Source organism: Pan troglodytes, chromosome 12 (genome assembly GCF_028858775.2).
Source record: "Pan troglodytes isolate AG18354 chromosome 12, NHGRI_mPanTro3-v2.0_pri, whole genome shotgun sequence".
NCBI classification, from domain to species: domain Eukaryota; kingdom Metazoa; phylum Chordata; class Mammalia; order Primates; family Hominidae; genus Pan; species Pan troglodytes.
Genome location: NC_072410.2, coordinates 1,630,528 through 1,651,734, shown reverse-complemented (window position 1 = coordinate 1,651,734; position 21,207 = coordinate 1,630,528). Strand labels below are relative to the sequence as shown.

Here is a 21,207-nt window from a genome sequence, read left to right as displayed (position 1 = left end):
GATCCATCTGCCTCAGCCTCCCAAAATGCTGGGATTACAGGCATGAGCCACTGTGCCCGGCCTTTTTTTTTTTTTTTTTTTGAGTTCGACTCTCACTCTGTTGCCCAGGCTAAAGTGCAGTGGTGCGATCTCGGCTCACTGCAACCTCCGCCTCCTGGGTTCAAGCAATTCTCCTGCCTCAGATTTCCTAGCTGGGATTACACGCGTGTGCCACCATGCCTTGCTAATTTTTGTATTTTTAGTAGAGATGGGGTTTCACCATGATGGCCAGGCTGGTCTCGAACTCCTGAACTCAAGTGATCCACCTGCCTCGGCCTCCCAAGTGCTGGGATTACAGTTGTGAGCCACTGTGCCCAGCCTACTTGTACACTTTAAAATAGATAAAATGGAAATGGTTAATGATATGTTTTGTGAAGTTTATCTCAATTAAAAAAACTGTTATTGACATAGATTCAAGAGAGAATAGGAGAGGAAAGAACTGGTGTTTGAGTCAGTGTGAGAATAGGCAGAACTTTGAGAAGTTAGTTGGAGAAGGTTGTCGGATCAGGAGAATGTTTTTCTAAGATGGATGAAGTTTTGGCCATTTAGGTCCTGAAGGAAATGATCTTGTAGAGAAAGAGAACACATCGTTGTAAATGAGAGGAGAGGAAATTGGCAGCATGATTCCTTAAATAGCCGAGCAGAGATGAAATTTCTGTCTAAATGGAAGACGTCATCCAGAGAAGGGCATGGAGAGTTGACCCGCTCCTACAGGGGGCAAAGCGTGTGGACAGCTGGCCAGTGAGATTGATGATGCGACTTGTAAAGTTTTATTCTGATTTCTCTCATTTTCCCAATGAAATGTGAAGCAAGGTGGTGAGCTGAGAATGACAATAGGGAAGGAAGAGCTGGAAGTTAAAAGAGGGAATAGAAAGCTTTGAATAGTTGTCTAGGAATGCGGAAAAGGAAAGAATGAGGGTCACCCTGATGCCAATGGAGTGAGTAGTCATGAATACGAAGTCATTTCAGTCTGCATGATTGTGGACAAAGTGAAATCTGCATGATTTCTTCACTCATTCAGCTGCACAGATACAGGCTAGAGTAAGTGAAGGGATTTATTTTCTAGAGTTTTTTCCATGAGAGTATGGAGAAGTATGAGCATGGCCAGGGAGTGATTGCTTGTCTGACATCTCTAATGAAGGAAATGAAGACAAGATAGGTGAGGGAAATAACTGAAAATAATTTAGGATCCTGGGCTTGTAGAAGCTGGCGCAGCTGAAATATTCTTAGAGTAGAGATATGAAAAGAAGTGAGCTGGACAGATAAGGATGATGGTTGGTGAGTGGACCACTTGAAATGAAGACAAGGAAACGTTATCATCATTAGTAATGGTAATACTTCTTTTGAAGAGTGATGGCAAAGGTTGTTTTTCATCAAAGTTCTCCTTCAAAGTCATCAATAAGAAGAGATCAAGAAACTGAGAAGCAAATAAAAGTGAATATTTACATGACAGAGAATGACAGTGAGCTCAGAGCTAGAATCTTCAGGGGTTGAGGGACAGGGCATCCTCAGGGCTCACCTACAGTGTCTGTAGGTGATTGTAACAAGCTGGAACAATGAGGGGTGCCATTTGACATGAGAGTCAAAGCTTGGGTATTTAGGAAGGTCAGAGGGAGAATTGTCTGCAAGTGGTATGGGCAGAAAGGACTCCTAGTCTACCTTCAAGTCTTATATTGGGGGGCTTGGGGAAAAGAAAACAAAAACATAGGCACAATTTTTTTTTTTTGAGATGGAGTCTCGCTCTGTCACCCAGGGTGGAGTGAAGTGGCGTGACCTTTGCTCACTGCAACCTCCACCTCCTGGGTTCAAGCAATTCTCCTGCCTCAGCCTCCCTAGTAGCTGGGATTATGGATGCATGCCACCATGCCCAGATAATTTTTGTATTTTTAATAGAGACGGGGCTTCACCATGTTGGCCAGGCTCATCTTGGACTCCTGACCTCAGGTGATCCACCCTCCTTGGCCTCCCAAAGGCCAGTCCATGCCTGGGATTACAGGTGTGAACCACCATGGCCGGCCAACAGACACAATTTGGGAAGGCTTCACAGAAAGCAGTTCCAGGGAAGATCCACCTTCCACGTTTAAGGGGCACCATATCTTGTATTGGACACATGTACAACTGTCCTTCAAATAGTAGACTCTGAGTTCCAACATTAGGGCAATTTTTTTACTCCTATGAAGGATTGGCTTTGGGGCTTGCCTGTCATTATGGAGATATGATTAAAATTCTGAAACATTGGCATAGTTGTTTTGTTCTGTTTTTTTCTGTCTCTATTTGAGTGGTGTGTGTGTGTGTGTGTGTGTGTGTGTGTGAGAGAGAGAGAGAGAGAGAGAGAGAGATAGGGTTACCTAAAGGGTGATGATACCATAAAGAGAAATTGGTTACAGAGTGCTTTGTAGAATGAATATTAACATTAAAGCAAAATACATGAGTCTTTCCAGTTGCACCTGCATTTCACTTCTTGCCAATCTTTAAATTTAACAGATGGAATTTTACTGTGTCAAGAAGCATTGAATGCTGAGAGGGAGCTATGTCATCCAGATACAGATCTCTGCAGATTTGATGCTACAGATGAAGAGTTGAGATGTAAGTGTTAAACTGAGATATTCACTTTTCTGGTATATATGCAATATGTGAGACTCAGAGACCACTCACAGGAAAGTGCACACGCCAACCTTTGTTGCCATTAATGTCCTAGTTTTAGCTGGAGTGTTATTGGGAGGCTGTGGTGGTTTATACTAAATACATCAATTTAAGGCGATGTCATTTTGTGAAACAAACTAAAGCCATTGTGGAATGATATGCAATGTTTCTTCTATAAAATTTCAGTGTGATTATGAATAGTAAATAATTTAAACTAACTAATCTAATCCCATAAAGTAGGTAAGGTAAAATATAAAGCCATTTTAAAAATTGTTGACTGGGTATGGTGGCTCATGCCTGTAATCCCAGCACTTTGGGAGGCCGGGATGAGAGGATTGCTTGAGGCCAAGAGCTCAAAATTAGCCTGGGCAATATAGCAAGATGTCATCTCTACCAAAAAAAAAAAAAAAAATTACCTGAGCATGGGGCCATGCACCTGTGGTCCTAGCTACTTGGGAGGCTGAGGCTGGAAGATTGCTTGAGCCCAGGAGTTTGAGGCTACAGTGGGCTATGATTGCAACACTGCATTTGGCCTGGGAGGCAGAACAAGACCCTGTCTCTTAAAAAAATTAAAACATATTGTGACTGAAGTGGTGACACATACAACAAAAACTAGGAATCCAAAAACTAGGAATCTCCTTTTTTTATGGCAATGGGTCACATTTGAGAGGATATTGTACAGGTGGATCAACTGAGAAATTTTTGCAAAATGGAGTTGCTGGTACACTCTAAGGCTTATTGAATCCCAACTTCCAGATATAAATTAGTGTGTGCTGATGTGTATGTGTGTATATAAGCCTTCTGGTTGATTACAACACATAACTTGGTTAAGCAGCCACTCTAGCAGACTAATAGTCCACCAAGATCTTTTTCTCCCGTTTAGTGTGTCAGGCCTGTGGGTTTGAATTTGACATGTGTGAGTGGACGTCAGAAGCATCTGCTGGCCAAATTTCCTGGATGCGCACAAAAGCGAGAGAGATCCCTGCATTCGAATCCACACCTCAGCAGGATCAAGGAGGTGATGATGAAGGTAGAAAAAAAATAATATCTTTTATGTATTACTTTCAGAATTCTGCTTTATGGTAACTAGTTATAAGACATTACATAGGAGGCCTTGGTGAATATACTGAGTATATTTTATTGAAAATACATTCTGCCATAGGAGCTGAAGGTGAAAATAACAATTATGTTTCCAACAGTGTAAAACAAGAATTATACTAGGTTAACAATATTTTTTAAGTTTTATTATTTCCTTCAGGATTTATTATCGTGTGAACAAAAAGTATTAAAAGGCTTTTTTTTTTTTGAGACAGAGTCTCACTCTGTCACCCAGGCTGGAATGCAGTGGTGAGATCTTGGCTCACTGCAACCCCCGCCTCCTGGATTCAAGTGATTCTCCTGTCTCAGCCTCCCAAGTAGCTGGGACTACAGGCACGTGCTACCATGCCTGGTTAATTTTTGAATTTTTAGTAGAGACAGGAATTCACCATGTTGGCCAGACTGGTATCAAACTCCTGACCTCAAGTGATCCACCCACCTTAGCCTCCTGAAGTGCTGAGATTACAGGTGTGAGCCATCATGCCCAGCCAAGTCAGCCAGCTCTTTCTTTCTCTCTTTCTTTCTTTCTCTCTTTCTTTCTCTTTCTTTCTTTCTTTCTTTTTCTTTCTTTCTCTTTCTTTCTTTCTTTTTCTTTCTTTCTTTCTTTCCTTCCTTCCTTCCTTCCATCCATGCTTCCTTCCTTCCTTCTTTCTTTCTCTCTTTCTTTCAACACTGCTCTGTTGTCAATGAGTTTCTTCCTCTTGCTAACATATTAATTTGTATTTTCTGTTTACTTTTATTCTTTTTGCTTTTTTTTCTTTCTTCCTTTTCTTGGAGGGGTGAGTATTGTTACATTTTTATTTTTATTTTTTTCACTGATCTGGAAGCTTTAATTTATATATCTTATTGTTATGACTGTTCTTAATTTTTAGGGTATATTCTTTATATGAAATTTCTTTAACAAAACCTAAAGTGCTCTAGTACTTCTGCCTTCTTGAACATGAGAAAGACCAAACTATCATTTAATTATTTTTTGGTCCTGAGTTACAATTGAACATTTTAAAGAGTTTTAAAGTCAATATCTTGTTATGATACTTGTAATTATTAAGTTTATATATTTCATTATTTTTCTTACTCACCATTGTTTTTTAGATTTTATGCTTTCCTTCTTGGTTCCCTTATCCCCTTGCAAAGGTTGACTCTTTAATCAATTTTTCTTTTATTTAGAAAAGATCTGTGGTGATGAGCTCCCATAGTACCTGTAAACTTAAAATGTTTTAAAATTGTTCTCACTTCGAAATAATAATTTATCTGGTCATACAATTTTAGATTTTTTTTTTAATTTCTAAGTACAGGGTGATTTTCCCTCTTTAGCTCCTGATATGTGCTGTAGTGACGGAGAAGTCTGAGTGCATGTAATGGTTTTCAGTTTAATGCAGATTTTAAAAATGTTTCTTATCTTTGTTATTTGAAAATTTCAGTATGATGAGTGCAGGAATGAGTATATGTTTAATTTTTAATGCTCAGAATGCACATATATCATCACTTGCAGAAATTATGTTATTCTATTCAAGTAATTCTCTCTTACTCCCTCTAATCTTTTCATCTTGAGTTTCTATTAAACCCAACTAATGTTCACACTCCATAACCTGACTCCTCCTTTTTATTTTCTATATAATTTACTCTATTTTGAGTTACATTTCAGGGCTTCTGGTACATGAATTTTCTCTTTGACACTATGGCCAGTCTAGGTTATATTCTGCCTATTGGGCATTTAATTTAAAGTCTTAATTTATTTTTGTTTTAAATGTATACTTGCTAATATTTTCTTATTTATTTCCTAGTGTATCTTAATATGTTTTTAATAGAATGTATTAGAATTGCATGAAATTTAATTTCTTTTTTGTACAATTTATAAATGTAATTCGTTTTTGCTGTCTTTAGCATTATATTTATATATTTTACTGTGCAGATTATTATTTTTTATTTTTTTATTTTTTGGGGGTAGCAGTAATATTATTATTATGGTTATTTATTTTATTTAAGTTCCAGGCTACGTGTGCAGGATGTGCAGGTTTGTTACATAAGTAAACATGTGCTGTGGTGGTTGGCTGCACCTGTCAACCCATTACCTAGGTATTAAGACCAGCGTGCATTAGCTATTTATCCCAATGATCTCCCTCCCCTCACCCCTCAACAGGCCCCAGTGTGTGTTGTTCCCCTTCCCTGTGTCTGTGTTCAAGTTGTTCAGCTCCCACATATAAGTGAGAACATGTGGTGCTTGGCTTTCTGTTCCAGCATTAGTTTGCTCAGGATAATGGCTTCCAGCCCCATCCATGCTCCTGCAAAGGACATGATCTCATTTCTTTTTATGGATGCATAGTATTCCATGGTGTATATGTACCACATTTCCTTTATCCAGTCTATCATTGATGGGCATTTGGGTTGATTCCATGTCTTTGCTATTGTGAATAGTGTACAGACTATTTTTAAAAAGATTAATAGACTTTACTTTTTAGAATTACTCTTTTCAAACTGCTTTTTGCCTTGCAGGTGCCTTGTAATTTTTTGTTGAAAGTGAGACATGATTTACTGTGCAAAAGACATTAATGTAAATAGTGTAAGGTTTTACATTACGTTTATCCAGTTAAGGATCATATTATGCTTAGTATTTGCTGTAGCTGTAAATATGTGAGGCTAAAATTTGGTCTCATGTTCTTGTTTTTGTCTTTCTTGTTGTATTTGGGTTTCCTTAGAGACTTCTTTTTAAATAAATGTCAGAGACGTGCAGCAGTTTCAGTAGCATGAAGAAGCATTTCAGACTTTATTTTCAAAAATGAAGTTGTAAAATTATAGAAATCTCTTTATAAATCTGTGTTGTCCTTGTTATTAAGTTCAAGAACAGCTCCAACTGGTTTTAAATATCAGATGGGGAAAAATTTATATACAATATCTTTATGTAAAACAAAATCCATAGGTGACGTTTAAAAGGACTGTAGATATCTCATAACTCTATGTGGCTTGGTAAGAAAGAAGACATTTTAAGTTGTATTTCCTAAAACTATAAAGGATTTTCTACAAAAAGTAAATCAAAAAATCATCCAGAGGGGCAAGAATTCTGGGAAGGATGAAGAGAAATTCTTGATTAGAAAAGAATTGAATTGTGATATTTAAAAGAAAATGACAATAATTTGGTGTTATAGCAATTTGTATATGTAGGTTTCTTTTACAGGAATCTTGAATTTTTACAAAAGGGTGTTATCAAATTTTGATTATAGAAATTAGGAGATTTCTCTACATATTGGAAATGATATATAAAAATGAAAACCTGTTATTTGTAGTTGATGTAATCATTTGAAAACACTATCCTTTTAAGTAAAATATTTGTGTTTTAAGTCTGGTTTTGAAAACTTCAGAAATGTGATAGTTTTAGTCAGACAGAAAGAAGCTAATGTTTTCCTAAATTGCTTCTTTTTTCTTTTATCTTTCAGGTTATTATGTATGGGTAGGCGCTAAGCATGCTTTCACTCTTAACCATTTAGACAGCAGGGCTTACCTAAATAGCTCTGTGTGTCATTGCCTGGGCAAGAGCTGTCATCTTCAATTCTATTATGCAATGGAAAGCAGTGTCCTGAGAGTAAGACTGTATAATAATAAGGTAAGAAGAAAGTTGCATTTATTTCAAATTCATTGAATCAATGAAGTTTCTAACTCTTGGCAACTTGTGTTTCGATTTCTCAGTTGCGCATAGGCTTTTATTCTTTAACTTGACTTTATTTGGTGTACTTTTAAAAAGAATGATTAAGAAACTAGGATAGGGGACATTCTCATGTACAAAAGTTAATGTGATAACTTGCCCAATATTATTTCATAAAGTTTTCAAAATTCATGGAATTATATTAAAGAAACTATAGATCTAATAAAAATGGGATAGCTGAGATTCTGTATTGTGAGCTCTGTATTGAAGCTCTGATGTGATCTGTTTTGGACATTACATCTACATATCATTAGAACTATAAATATAATGGTTAAAACTTACTTGTTTGGGTAGCAGTAGACATAATTTTTAAGACTGGTAATTATTGATTAAATATTGAACAATGGCACACTGGGTAGAGTGAGTCCATTCTTCTTCTCTCTCCTTGTCCAATATGCTCAATGAGTTCTAAAGTGTAAAGCTGGGTGAGTACTCCAATTAGTATAACAGATAAAAACAAACTGACAGCTGATTCCATAGTATAGGAAAACACCCTGCTTTTTCTACTCTTACGCACTCAGCACTCCCAATATCTCACTTCTGACACCAGATGCATGTTTTTTTTCCAACACAGCAATTCCGTTCTCTAGTGGACACCAACTGAGTGTCGTTTGATTTGCCTCAATTCTGACACTGCTACGTGAAGATAGTACAGATTCCACAGGTTGAGGTCTCAGGCCCACAAGACTACCCCTACTTCAGATGTCAATCACAAGCTTCCTATTGTGCCTCTTACCTACCAGCTATAAATTGGAGTTCCCATGACCCCCTTCTTAGGTTTGATAATTTGCTAGGATGGCTCACAGAATTCAGGAAAACACTTTACTCATGTTACCCATTTATTATTAAAAATGTAGATGAACAACCATATGGAAGAGATGAATAGGGCAAAGTATGTGGGAAGAGGGGTGGTGCTTCTCTTCCATGCATTCCCGGGTGTGCACCCTCTAGGAACCAAAATGCGTTCAGCAATCTAGAAGCTCTCTGAAACCTGTACTTCAGGAATTTGTATAGAGGATTTCTCACATAGGTATGATCATTTATTAGCTCAATCTCCAGCCCCTCTCTTCTTCCCCCAAGAGGTGGGGCTGAAAGTTCCAAGCTTCTAATCATAGCTTGATCTTTCTGGTGATGAGTCCCATAAGATTCTATTAACATCCCTACTGATTAGGAAATTAACAGGTTTTTGGGAACTATCTGCCAGAAACTGGAGATGAATAAATATATTCATAATAAATAATATATAATGTATAATTATATGTAATATAATATATAACAAATAATATATTTATTATTTTATGTATCCAGATTTATATGATTCACATAATTACATCTATATGTATGTGAGATATCTATAGATATATATCTCTACACATCAATATAGATATAAATATATAGATAGATAAATATGGATGTCATATATATATCACATATCTGTAGATATGTGGATGTGATTATATATATATATATCTCCCCACACATCCATATACACACATATAGATATATAAAGTAATATACATATGTATATAAATTCTTTTTTAATTGAATGAGATATAATTTTCCTGGCATTCTGGAACTTGTTATGTTTTTGTGTTTTTTGCAATAGTACTTTGTAGTCACTGCCCTGCAATCTATTTAATATATTTCACTCCATTTGGTAAGGTGTGGGGGGAGGAAGAAAAGGGGACAACATCTCCCTATCCTTCCTGCAGCATTACAAACTGTCCAGATACGTGGGATCAATTTTACCAAAAAGGAAGAGAGAAAAAATTTAACTGTATCCATGTATGTTCCACCATTCATGCCTCAATATTTCAGTTGCTGTCACCTGTGCTGTTTGAACCAATTCCAGCAAGCCTCCATGCAATCTACAACATTCTATAATTTCCAACTCCTTCTTCAATAAAGGCATAGTAGAGAAATTCTTGAATAATTTCGATGAGCTTAAATTATAGTTAAAATGGTTAAATTATATATGTGGGCCTATGGTAATGCTTTTCAGATGACAGATAATTAATTATTTCATGAAAATTGAATGAATTTTTAGCCTAAATTTAAGTGGAAATTTGTATTATAATATGGTCTAATCCTGAGGATTATTTTAATCTGCTCTGAAAATGAGTGATGTATTTTAAAAGTTTCAATGCATGTAGAATGGAATTGTGTATTTAATTATGAATGTGAGTATGTACTGTGTATGTAATTATGAATGTGTATATGTATTATGTAATTATGAATGTGTGTATTTAGTATGTATGTGATTATGAATGTATATAGATTGGAATTACTGAAAATGAGCCATGCCATTCTTCTGGTGGCTTTAGAACCATACAAGAAAAGAGTGAAAACAAATTGGCTTCAAGTGTTACATCATATAAAAATGACGTTAGATACCACACATCATTAACTCTATTAATCAGTAATACAGTTATCAAGATTCTGTCTCTCATATTATAAGAAAAGAAGTTAATCATAGGGAAATGATCTAGTGTATTAACCAGAACCAAATGAATGTACATCTTAGAGACTGTTGACTGATGTTTGATTTGTTAGTATCCTGCGAGGTGTCCTGTCTTTTCTGACACTATTTGCTATCCTCTATACATATGTTACTCACTGATGCAAAATCTGCATCAAAGTACATTTAAGTCCTAAGACAATGTTTTATCACACACTTAAAATGACTCCAAACAAACCTATCATTTAAAAAAGTAGCTCTTGATGAAAATGATGATTTACATCTTTCCATGAACAGGATGCTGTTGTATGTTGTGAACATCTATTACTCTATAAATGTGAGGAGGTAAGCCAAGAAATATCTAGCAAGAATGCTGAAGGTTGTTTTCTTTATTTCCAGAGGACATTAGAACTTGAGAAGTGAAAAACTCAGGTGAAGGCAAGTTGTTAAATAAAGAGTTCACTCTTTAGAATCAGCTCAAGTGTGTAGCAATTCTAGTTTGTACCATCTAACCATTCTTGGGTTAGATCTGCGTCCATGATCTATAAAATAATACTCATAGCAACAGACTACTTTTGTTCTGTGTAGGGTTTCCATGTAATTATTTACCAAGAAATTTACATGTAATTTTTCTTTACAACCAAATTTACTTGTAATTCTTTACCAAATTACATGGTCTTATTCCTAGATGCGATCAAAAGTAGTGAAACTCAACAACATTGACTTTGGTACCCTTGATTTCTTCACTGGAAGAGAAAAGCATAGACTGGCATCTCTAAGAGATAGAGTGTTAATAAATATGTTAAATATTTTTCTTGAAAGGTAAATCGGCATTATTGATCCTGGACCGGCGGAGCAAAGATATATTTTTAAAAAAATTATTTACTGATTTTAAGATAAAAGTAGAACATCACTTGCAAAGCTTTGCTGAGTTGGAGATTTCTTTTTTACATTAACACCTGTGAAAAGTAACTAGAAAGTGGAAGAGTAAGAACAGAAATAAAATGAAACCTGATTTCACTAAGAATAAATTCTTTTTACAAAACATTGCTAGTGCCATCAGACTGGAAAATGTATAGAAAAATATAGATCTCATTCACTGTGTACTATGAACTTGGCTTATGAAAAACTATTTAAGTTTGGAAAGAACACTGCTCACTTTTCAAAAATGTAAGTGCACCCATCTTCAGGGGGAGCAGAGGGGAATCAATTAGTCACTGTGAAAAAAGAGCACAATAGCTCTAAATTATTTTCATAAAATGAAAACGGGGGAAAGTGGTGAATGCAATTTGCCAAGAGGTGTCACTAAAAGCATCTGTGTAGGGTGAAAGTGTTTTGATGCTAAATAACTGAAGTTGTGTAAGAAATAAGCAGAAGAAAAATTAGTTGCTTGTCTCAACTTTTTATAACTCCAGTTCATCCTGATTCGCCATGAAAGCTATCAGCCGAAAATATGTCCACCCCATGTGCTTCATTGTCTTGTGGAAATCTTCACAGTTGATATGAATAAGTAATGAAGCAAATTGTAATGGATTTAGACTATCTTCTGAAATATTTAGGTCTTGGAAATTTGGAGTAGGCATCTGAGGGTGCAGGACTAAGTTGAAAGTAGATTCATTTTTAGAAAATCTTGGGCATGCATAAAATATGTGAGGCTGAGTGAGGACACAAATATTGATATCACTTATCATTTGGATTAAAACAAGATGTTGCCTTTCAGGGCCGTTTTCTATCTCATGCTAGAAAGTGGGACAGAGCCAGGCTCAGAGCTCAACCTGAGACATAATTATGTCAATCTTCACATTTTTACCATATTGTTACCTAAAAATTCATGCATTCTATATGTAAACATTATGAACAATTTGGTCTATTTTTGGGAAGAAATGTGAATTTGAATGTCTAATAAAATGTAAATAAAAATAAGATTTCAGAGCATAAAAGCATCAACATAAATCATAAAGACCAATGCCATACATGCTGTAGACAAAATTTTGAGTACCTTATAGACTTTTTTATTTTATTTAGTTTTTTTGAGACGGATTCATGCTCTGTCGCCCAGGCTGGAATGTAGTGGTGGCATCTTGGCTCACTGCAACCTGCGCCTCCCAGGTTCAAGTTATTCTCCTGCCTCAGCCTCCTGAGTAGCTGGGATTACAGGCACCCACCACCACGCCTGGCTAATTTTTGTATTTTTAGTAGAGATGGAGTTTCACCATAGACTTTTATTGAGCTTCTTACATTCAATACATGTTTTGAATGCAGTAAAGGCTTGTTACTACACTCATAGCATGTAGTAACAATTTTACATAGATTTTGCAATCTGAAAAATGATCATTGTACAGGTACATAACATAGATTTCTCTAAAAGATGTAAATAGGCCTTTGATAGAATGACCAAATTAAGAATATAATTTTCAGAATGTAACTGTATTGTTTGGAACTTGGACCAAATGTTTCCACAGGAAAAAATATTTAGTATAAATTGAAATTGTGCAGAAAATGCATCTGACAACATTTTTAACCTTTATATTGTTTGCCTGTAATCTTTTTCTTTTCTAGTATCATGGCAATATTACAAAATGTAATAATGTTATTGAGATCAACATTTAAATTGCTGATCTTATTAACTGTTATTTAGAATTTTATTTTTGAAACGCAGTACTGTTTTTTTAAAAGATTTCATCCAAATTTTTGTTCCATCCTAATACTGTTTATCTACAAAAAGCAGCTTTACTACATAAACATGCTTCATTTTCTTATTTTTTAATGATATTCAGCTTTTTCAACTTGACTACCAAGACTTTAGATTTCCTAGTACTTTATATCATACAGGTAAGGTAATACCTACTACAATGTAATTAAAAGAGCATGTATGTAAATGTGAAGATTAGAATATGGGTAATGAGTGATGTCTTTCTCTTCAAATCAAAGGAAGAAGAAATATTTTGGACATACAACATATCAACTCACAGCCAATGGGTGAAAGCAGATGTGTTAATACCAGAAGATCTGAAGACATTTAAGGTATGAAAGAAAAAAAAAGTATTTTTTTTTATCATGGTTTAAGTTTTAGCTTTGCAGTAATAAATTGATCATGCACTGCTAAAGTTAAATTAACATTTAAGTTAGGGATGCGTGCTTGTATATTTGGGGAGAGTGATTGCTTACTTTTTAAATTGTACCTTTTCCTTCTGAGACCAAATTTCCCATGGCGGGGGACATAGAGTGTATCCACTCTTGTTCACAGCTTCCTCATTCTCCACAGCCTTCCTTTCTTGCTCCACAGCACCATGCTTTGCCCCAGGGAAACAAATTGCATTATGAAGTAGGTAAATAGTAAACTGGTATTGAAACTTAGTAGAGTATAGGCAAATGTTTTGAATGCAATAATTCATATCTATATAACACATGGAAAGCTCTATGTACACCAAGAAACATATGAAACATACATAGGCTCAATAGGAATGCTTTCTCTTAAAAAATTAAATTGATATTTGTGTTGTATTAGGTTGGTGCAAATGTAATTGCAGCTTTTGCCATTGTGGCTTTTGCCATTGCTTTTAATGGCCAAAACCTCAATTATTTTTGCACCAACATGATATATGGAATGCGTAAGTTTATTTATGCTGGAGTGTGAGTATAAAATGATGATACTGATTATATGTGTGGGTTATGAAGCCAATTTCATTTCTTTATAGTGATATTCCATTTATACATCCTATCACAGCCTATTGAGTTAACATTTTGACACTATTTAATTTTCATAGGCTGATATCTGTTTTTATAACTTCTCAGGTACTAAACAAGTTTCTTTTTTTATAAACTGAAGATTAAATTTTGTTTTAACTCAAAGATAAAACAAAGTAAACTGTAAAGAAAATGAATTTGAGAGTTATTCCAGGTTCTCAAGTGGATATGTAATGTAAATAGCTGTTCAATAATTATAGGCCTTTGAGATCTAAGTTTAAAACCATCAATTTTTGAACCTCAAATTGATATCATTTCTGCATTTCTGATCTCTTGCTGCTATGAAAATATACAGCTATACATTAATAATTTTTACATGTATGATATTCATTATGGGAAAAGTATGTAGCAGCATACAAAGTTTTCTTATTGTTGGATATGATTTAAATTTAATATTATTTTCTAAACCAAATTATTAGACATATTTGCAAACTGAAAATCTGACCTTAAGTAATTATTAATGAACAAACAAGTATATATCCCTCGTATTTTGTTTGTTTGAAATGGAGTCTTGCTCTGTCACCCAGGCTGGAGTGCAGTGCTGGGATTTTGTCTCACTGCAGCTTCCACCTCCTGGGCTCAAGCAATTCTCTTGTGTTAGCCTCCCAAGCAGCTGGGACTACAGGCATGTGCCACTATGCCCAGCTAATTTTTTGTATTTTTAGTAGAGATGGGTTTTATCATATTGGCCAGGCTGGTCTCGAACTCCTGACCTCAAGTGATCCACCTCCTTGGCCTCACAAAGTGCTGGGATTACAGGTGTGAGTCACCGCACCTGACCTATCCCTCGTGTTTTGAAAAGAAAATCTATTCAGAAACTTTAAGCTGGATGAAACTGAAGGAAGTCAATTTTAATTCTTAGTATCTGGCTGGAATTTTAACCACATTTAGTGCTGTTTAATAGAACTTTCTGCCTAATGGAAATGCTTTATATCTGATGTCCAGTATGGTAGCCACTCATCACATGAGGCTATTGAACAATTGAAATTTGGCTACTGTGACTGAGGGAACTAAATTTTATTTTATTTTCATTAATTTGAATTGAAATAGTCCTCTGTAGCTCATGGCTAATGTTCTGGACAGCAAATAATTAGTTATCTGTGATACAGTCAGCTATTTGTACTTCTGTACTTTTGGTGTTAAGTAATAATTGCTCTTGGTAGAAACTCAAGGAATGCTAATACTTTGACATTATCTTACACTTGACCAGCAATGTGTGGTTGTTTCATTTGCTAATATTGCTTATCTCCAGAAAAGCTAGCAATTCAATTGGTGACAACAAAATTTATTTACTTTAATTGACACTTCTTTTCTCATTAAAGAAGTTACTCTTTTATGTAAGTTGAATAGAGTTTTATGTTTATTCCCTTACATTTTTTTATTCCTATATTGTGTCTGTTTCCATTTGGCTGATATTTTTCTTCATGTATTCAAATACTAATTTCACTAGTTAAAAAATAAGTCAGGTGCAGTTACAGCTCTTGTTCTATAAGTAATGACAATACTTCTTATTTTCCTTGAAAATGAAAGAAAGAGAGCCGTAAAGATGATGACCAAGTAACAAGTTTGCAGTCAGGGACATTTTTGATAGTTAAGTGGATGCTTGTGTTTTGCCTGATCCTGGGAGGTTTCTCTGAGCCTTTAGTGGAGCAAATGTTTCCATCAGTTTTTTTTTTTTTTAATACTTTAAGTTTTAGGGCACATGTGCACAACGTGCAGGTTTGTTACATCAGTCGTATGACCATGGGTTGAGCTTATCAAACAGGAACTTTGTTATATATTGCCTTGGTTGCTTTAAACACTTTTTCTCAATGACTACTTTGTCTTTATCAACCTTCTTTAGTTTTTTGTCTTATTAAGGAGATTGCAAACTCATAAATTAATCTTTTTCTTCCTAAAGATTATTTTTGAAGGGACTCTTTAGAGCCAGAGAAGTTTTATTGCCCTTGATCACCTCTGGGTCTATGCCTGTGGACAGACCCAATCCAGAAAGCTTTGCTCTGCAGACGAATTCCCTTGCACTAGTGGCCAGTGCATTGCCAAAGAATCTGTCTGTGACTCTCGGCAGGACTGCTCCGATGAGAGTGATGAAGACCCAGCAACTTGCTGTAAGTGAGTGAATGGCTTACTAGTTTACATGCTCTAATTCAAGACTGTTAGTTGGATTTAAAACAGTCTTTGTTTCTATCAAGGCAAAGGTAAGTCATATGTATGAAATGTGATAAATATGCATTATTGCTCTGAAACTATTAGTACTATGCCTTCAGGGATCTCTATTTTAACTTAATGTTTTGGTGCTTGTTGCAAAGTCTGCAACATCTCTCAATTTATTCTACAAATGAATAGTTGTGATTATTGTTGGCTGGGTGTGCGAATGTGTGTGCTTTGATTAAAGAGAAGATGGGTGGTAGAAGGAAACTTTTTGTACCTTTGCCTTGGAGGCATATAGTATGGGTTGCTAACTTTTATTGTGTATGCTTTTTTCCTCTCTAGTCAATCATCTTGGAAGCTGTAGCTGGGAGGGATGAGTAGGAGGAGGGTGGCCCTTCCTCCAGGGCAGCTACCATGACTGTAGAAATCACTTCAGCCATCATGGCTGCCCTGGAGGAAGGGCCGCTCTCCTCTTACTTGCCTAGAAAACACTTCAGCCAGCCGGGTGCAATGGCTCACATCTGTAATCCCAGCACTCTGGGAGGCCGAGGCAGGCAGATCACGAGGTCAGGAGTTCAAGACCAGCCTGGCCAACATAGTGAAAGCCCCGTCTCTACTAAAAATACAAAAAATTAGCCAGGCGTGGTGGTGGGCACCTGTAATCACAGCTACTTGGGAGGCTGAGGTAGGAGAACTGCCTGAACGTGGGAGGTGGAGGTTGCCGTGAGCTGAGATCACGCCATTGCACTCCAGCCCAGGCGACAGTGTGAGACTCCGTCTGAAAAAAAAAAAAAAAAAAAAAAAAAAGAAATCACTTCAGCCATGACTGGCATTTGGGAGGGCCAAAGTGTCCCAACACCTTTCTTTCAGGCCTTTTCTGAAGAGTCTTTGATAGAAGTGATGACAAGAGATCCCATTACTATTCAAGCATAGTCATAGTTCAACAAAAATATAATTTAATTTACAATCCACAGGATAATTCTCATATGAGATAACTTAGCAACTGAGATCCTTGTGTCTCTTTAGAAAACATGAATTCCAAGGATATGAATCCAATTTCTGTATCACAAACAGGTGGTTTTTAAAAGATATTAAAAATTTGACATTTATTTTACTGCAGTGTCTTATTTTAGTGAGATGTTTTGTTGAGCAGAGGTGAAAATATTATAATAAGATAAATGCCACCTTTTAAGTGAAAAGCTCTGTATAATTGGTTTCTCCTGGGGAGCTTGGATTTTATTAAGAGCAATGCGGAGGGACACAGGAGAGAGGAGATGAGAAAGTAAGGCTAAAATCCCCTTCTGCCATGTTCATCAACAGCAATCCAGTTAATACTTCAGACTCCTAGCTTTAAACCAAGTAATCGGCTAACCAGTGTGAGCTCAACGGAGCTTTTGGGCTGCTCTCTTCTTTTGTTCAAAACAAGCGATGTAAGAGCAATTTATTTACTCCAATGTATGTGAAGTTTCTTTCTATGTTTTATTTAAATTTTTAAAGACAATTTGCTTCATTTCTGTTGGGTAAATATTTCTTTCTAACAGTTTCTATAATTCTTAGTGTCAATAACTGAAGGAAAATATATTTCCTTTCTTTCCACATATATAATTTTTTTTTTTTTTGAGACAGAGTCTTGCTCTGTCACCCAGGCTGGAGTGCAATGGCATGATCTCGGCTCACTACAACCTCCACTTCCCGGGTTCAAGTGATTCTCCTGTCTTGGCCTCCAGAGTAGCTGGGATTACAAGCATGTGCCACCACACCCAGATAATTTTTGTATTTTTAGTAGTGACAGGTTTCATCACGTTGGCCAGGCTGGTCTTGAACTCCTGATCTCAGGTGATCCACCGGCCTCAGCCTCCCAAAGTGCTGGGATTACAGGCATGAGCCACTGCACCTGGGCACTTGTATATTTGGAAGCTTAGCTTTTCCCCCTCCATTGTTTTCCCCGTAGTAAATCATACTTTATGTTCACCTTTAAAAAATTGTTTAGCATTTGATTTTTGACATATTTTCTCATTTACTGAAGTTTCATTGATTATGTATATGATATTTTTCCAATTCAGTAGATCTTGATGCCGTATTCTGCTATTTTCTTTGGGTGAATGCAGGAATGGGTAATTGTGTTTCTCAACAAAAACAGTGTTACTTATTAATCTTTTAAGTTTTTAAATAATGTAACCTCATTTGTCCAAAGAAAACCTGTCATGTTTGCATGATTGAGATTGACTTGATATAGGGAATATGTCATAAAAATGTAGCCATATTGCATATAGTATATATGTGTATTCATGTATTTTGATACCAAAATGAGTGTTTCATGTAAATATATATACAATTATTTATGCTGTGAAATTATATAGATTTGGATTATTAGAATTGATATAAATTTACACTATTTGCTGCACTAAAGTATTTAATATATTTGTGCATATAGACACATGCATATGTATATTCTTACAAAATAAAAGAGGCTTTTCCTTTGAAATTTAAAACCATATTGAAACATTTTACACATACGAAAACATTTGTATTTTACAAATTTGTATTTGTAATATCAAGTTTTTTTCATAAACGATTCTTCCATGTTCATGAAGCACAAGAAAAATATCTTTATATCTTTTTTTATTGCACTTTAGAATGAATCTCTAGGAGGGTATAGCTTGTGCAGGCAGTTTGAATAGCACCAGGAATACTTACCAAATTCTGGAGAATGAGTAAATATGAACTCGTGAGGATTGTCAGTTGGTATTCCACAGCCAGTGTGCTTTTCCCCAAAGGCAGACTCACTCAAGTCTTCTCTCATTATCAAGTTGCCCTTACTTTTAGGTATTATTTTAATATATGGCATAACATAGCCTCCAGACCGGTGGCTTCTCAAAATCAGTTAATAAAAACGGCCTGTGCGTTTTGCTGCAACAGCAGACTCCATGGACCAGAGCATCAGCATTACCATGGGAACTTAGCGGAAATGCAGAACCTCAGGCCCTGGCCCAGCCTTACAGAACCAAAAGCTACATGGAACAAGGTCCCAGGTGATTTGTCTGCATATGAAACTTTGAGAACCACTGTACCAAAGAGGCTTCAGGAAGGAAGACAGCTAGGGGAAGAAACAGATGGCATCCAAAAAAATTGAGAAAAACTAAAGGCAAACAAGTCAGAGTTCTCTCAGGGTAGAAGCAAAAACTCTCTTTACTTTGCTAGTCCTTAAGAGCATCAATATTAATAAAATATTTATAATGTGTATTTGTAATGTATATTAACACAATATTTATAATATAATCCTGTTAGAATCTAATATATTCTCATTAAATGAAATATTCCCCATTCATTTCCCATACATAGCTTTCTTTCTTATTTCACAGAGAGCTGATTAACTTCTGGAGGATTCATAAAATATTTTACTTTTCATGATCCAGAATTTTTCCCAGCTGCACAATGAAATTCTTTCTTGTCTGCTCATATGCTGTAGTGGTTAAATATGCAAGAGAAATCTTTGTCATGATCTCAAAATATTACTTTAACTGATGAACTCTGAGTAAAATTTCTCTAAAACCAAACAATAGATTTTTGATGTTTATTAACATAATCCTGTATTAAATGAGGACAGTTAAGATTAAAATATATCTGCACCCTCATGTTCATTGCAGCATTATTCAAAATATCCAGCCAAAACAACTGAATTCTCTAAGAATGGATCAAACAAGTGGTGTGTGTGTGTGTGTGTGTGTGTGTGTGTGTGTGTAAAATGTATATGTGTTCACAATGGAATATTATTCAGCAATAATGAAGAAAAAAACTTGCTATTTGTGACAATGATGAGCCTGGAGGGGATTATGCAAAGTGAAATAACCCAGACAGAGAAAGACAAATACAGCACGATCTCACTTATACATGGAATCTAAAAAAGTTGAATTTGTAGAAACAGAGAGTAGAATGGCAGTTGTCCAGGGCTGAGGCCTGGCCGAAATGGGGAGGTGTTGGTCAAAAGATACAAATTTTCACTTACAAGATGAATAAGTTCTGGGAGTCTAGTGTACAGCCTGGTGACTATAGTTAGTAACACTGTATTGTATACTTGAAATTTGCTGAGAGTAGATCTGAAATGTTCTGATCACACACACAAAAGGTAACTATATGATGAAATGATGCTAATTAGCTTTACTGTGGTAATCCTTTCACTACGTATATGTATATCAAAACATTACATTGCGTACCTTAGTTACAATTTTATTTGTCACTTATACATCAATAAAGCTTAAAAAATTAATACATATATATGCAATATGTTTTAAAAATCTCTATCAAAATAATTAAAATACAACATGCCAAACATGTCCAAAGATACACGTTGGATCCCTGAACAGTTTATACATGAAATAGATCTAATTTTCAGACACACGCTACAACATGGATGAACCTTGAAGACGTTAAGTGAAATAAGCCAGAGACAAAAGGACACATATTGTTTGGTCCCAGTTATATGAAGTACCTAAAGTAGGCAAACTCATAGAGACAGATAGTAAAATGGTGGTTGCCAGGGTTTGAGGGGAGGGGAGATGGAAATTATTGCTTAATGGGGGTGGAGATTCAGTTTGGGAATGAAAAAGTTCTGGAGATGGATGGTGGTAATGGTTGTACAACAATGGGAATGTACCTAATACCATAGAAGCTTACATTAAAAATTGTTAAAATGTTACATTTCTGTCATGTATATTTTACCACAATAAAATACACATTTGTATTTATATATAAAATTTTCAATAACTCATATAGGAAAAAAATATATATATAGAATCTACTTCACTGTGTTCCAAAAAAGTTGGCATGATAGATATATCTTCAAATCAAAATAGTTCAGGAAATTCCATGAAAAAGGGTTTTTTTAAATTATAGGACTTTAAAAACAATTTTAAATGCTAATATGAATTGTGTACCTTCACAGGGGACATTGGTATAATAGTCAAATGAAAGAAATTTAAACCAAGGATCTTGTATGATTCATTAATTTTTAGTGTGATATTGTCTCTAGATGTCTTTCATGTAAAAAAAAATGTTGGGCCGGGTGCGGTGGCTCACGCCTGTAATCCCAGCATTTTGGGAGGCCGAGGTGGGTGGATCACGAGGTCAGGAGATCGAGACCATCCTTGCTAACACAGTGAAACCCCATCTCTACTAAAAATATAAAAAAATTAGCCGGGCGTTGTGGTGGGCGCCTGTAGTCCCAGCTGCTCCGGAGGCTGAGGCAGGAGAATGGCGTGAACCCGGGAGGTGGAGCTTGCAGTGAGCCAAGATTGCACCACTGCACTCCAGCCTGGGCCTCAGAGCGAGACTCTAACTCAAAAAAAAAAAAAAGTGGAATGCTAAAACACTTAAT

At 35.7% G+C, this 21,207-nt stretch overlaps 1 protein-coding gene across 1 annotated transcript in view; it reads left to right on the top strand.

Annotated features, from left to right (window-relative positions):
* The first annotated feature begins 2,047 nt into the window (after positions 1 to 2,047).
* LOC129141848 (MAM and LDL-receptor class A domain-containing protein 1-like) overlaps positions 2,048 to 21,207 on the top strand; it is a 32,318-nt gene continuing 13,158 nt past the window's right edge. The window contains exons 1-6 of the mRNA XM_054677611.1: positions 2,048 to 2,138; positions 2,524 to 2,625; positions 3,566 to 3,712; positions 7,212 to 7,378; positions 12,867 to 12,959; positions 15,583 to 15,790. Coding sequence (XP_054533586.1) covers positions 2,048 to 2,138; positions 2,524 to 2,625; positions 3,566 to 3,712; positions 7,212 to 7,378; positions 12,867 to 12,959; positions 15,583 to 15,606 — 624 coding nt within the window. The 3' untranslated portion in view covers positions 15,607 to 15,790. The remainder of the gene's footprint in view (positions 2,139 to 2,523; positions 2,626 to 3,565; positions 3,713 to 7,211; positions 7,379 to 12,866; positions 12,960 to 15,582; positions 15,791 to 21,207) is intronic.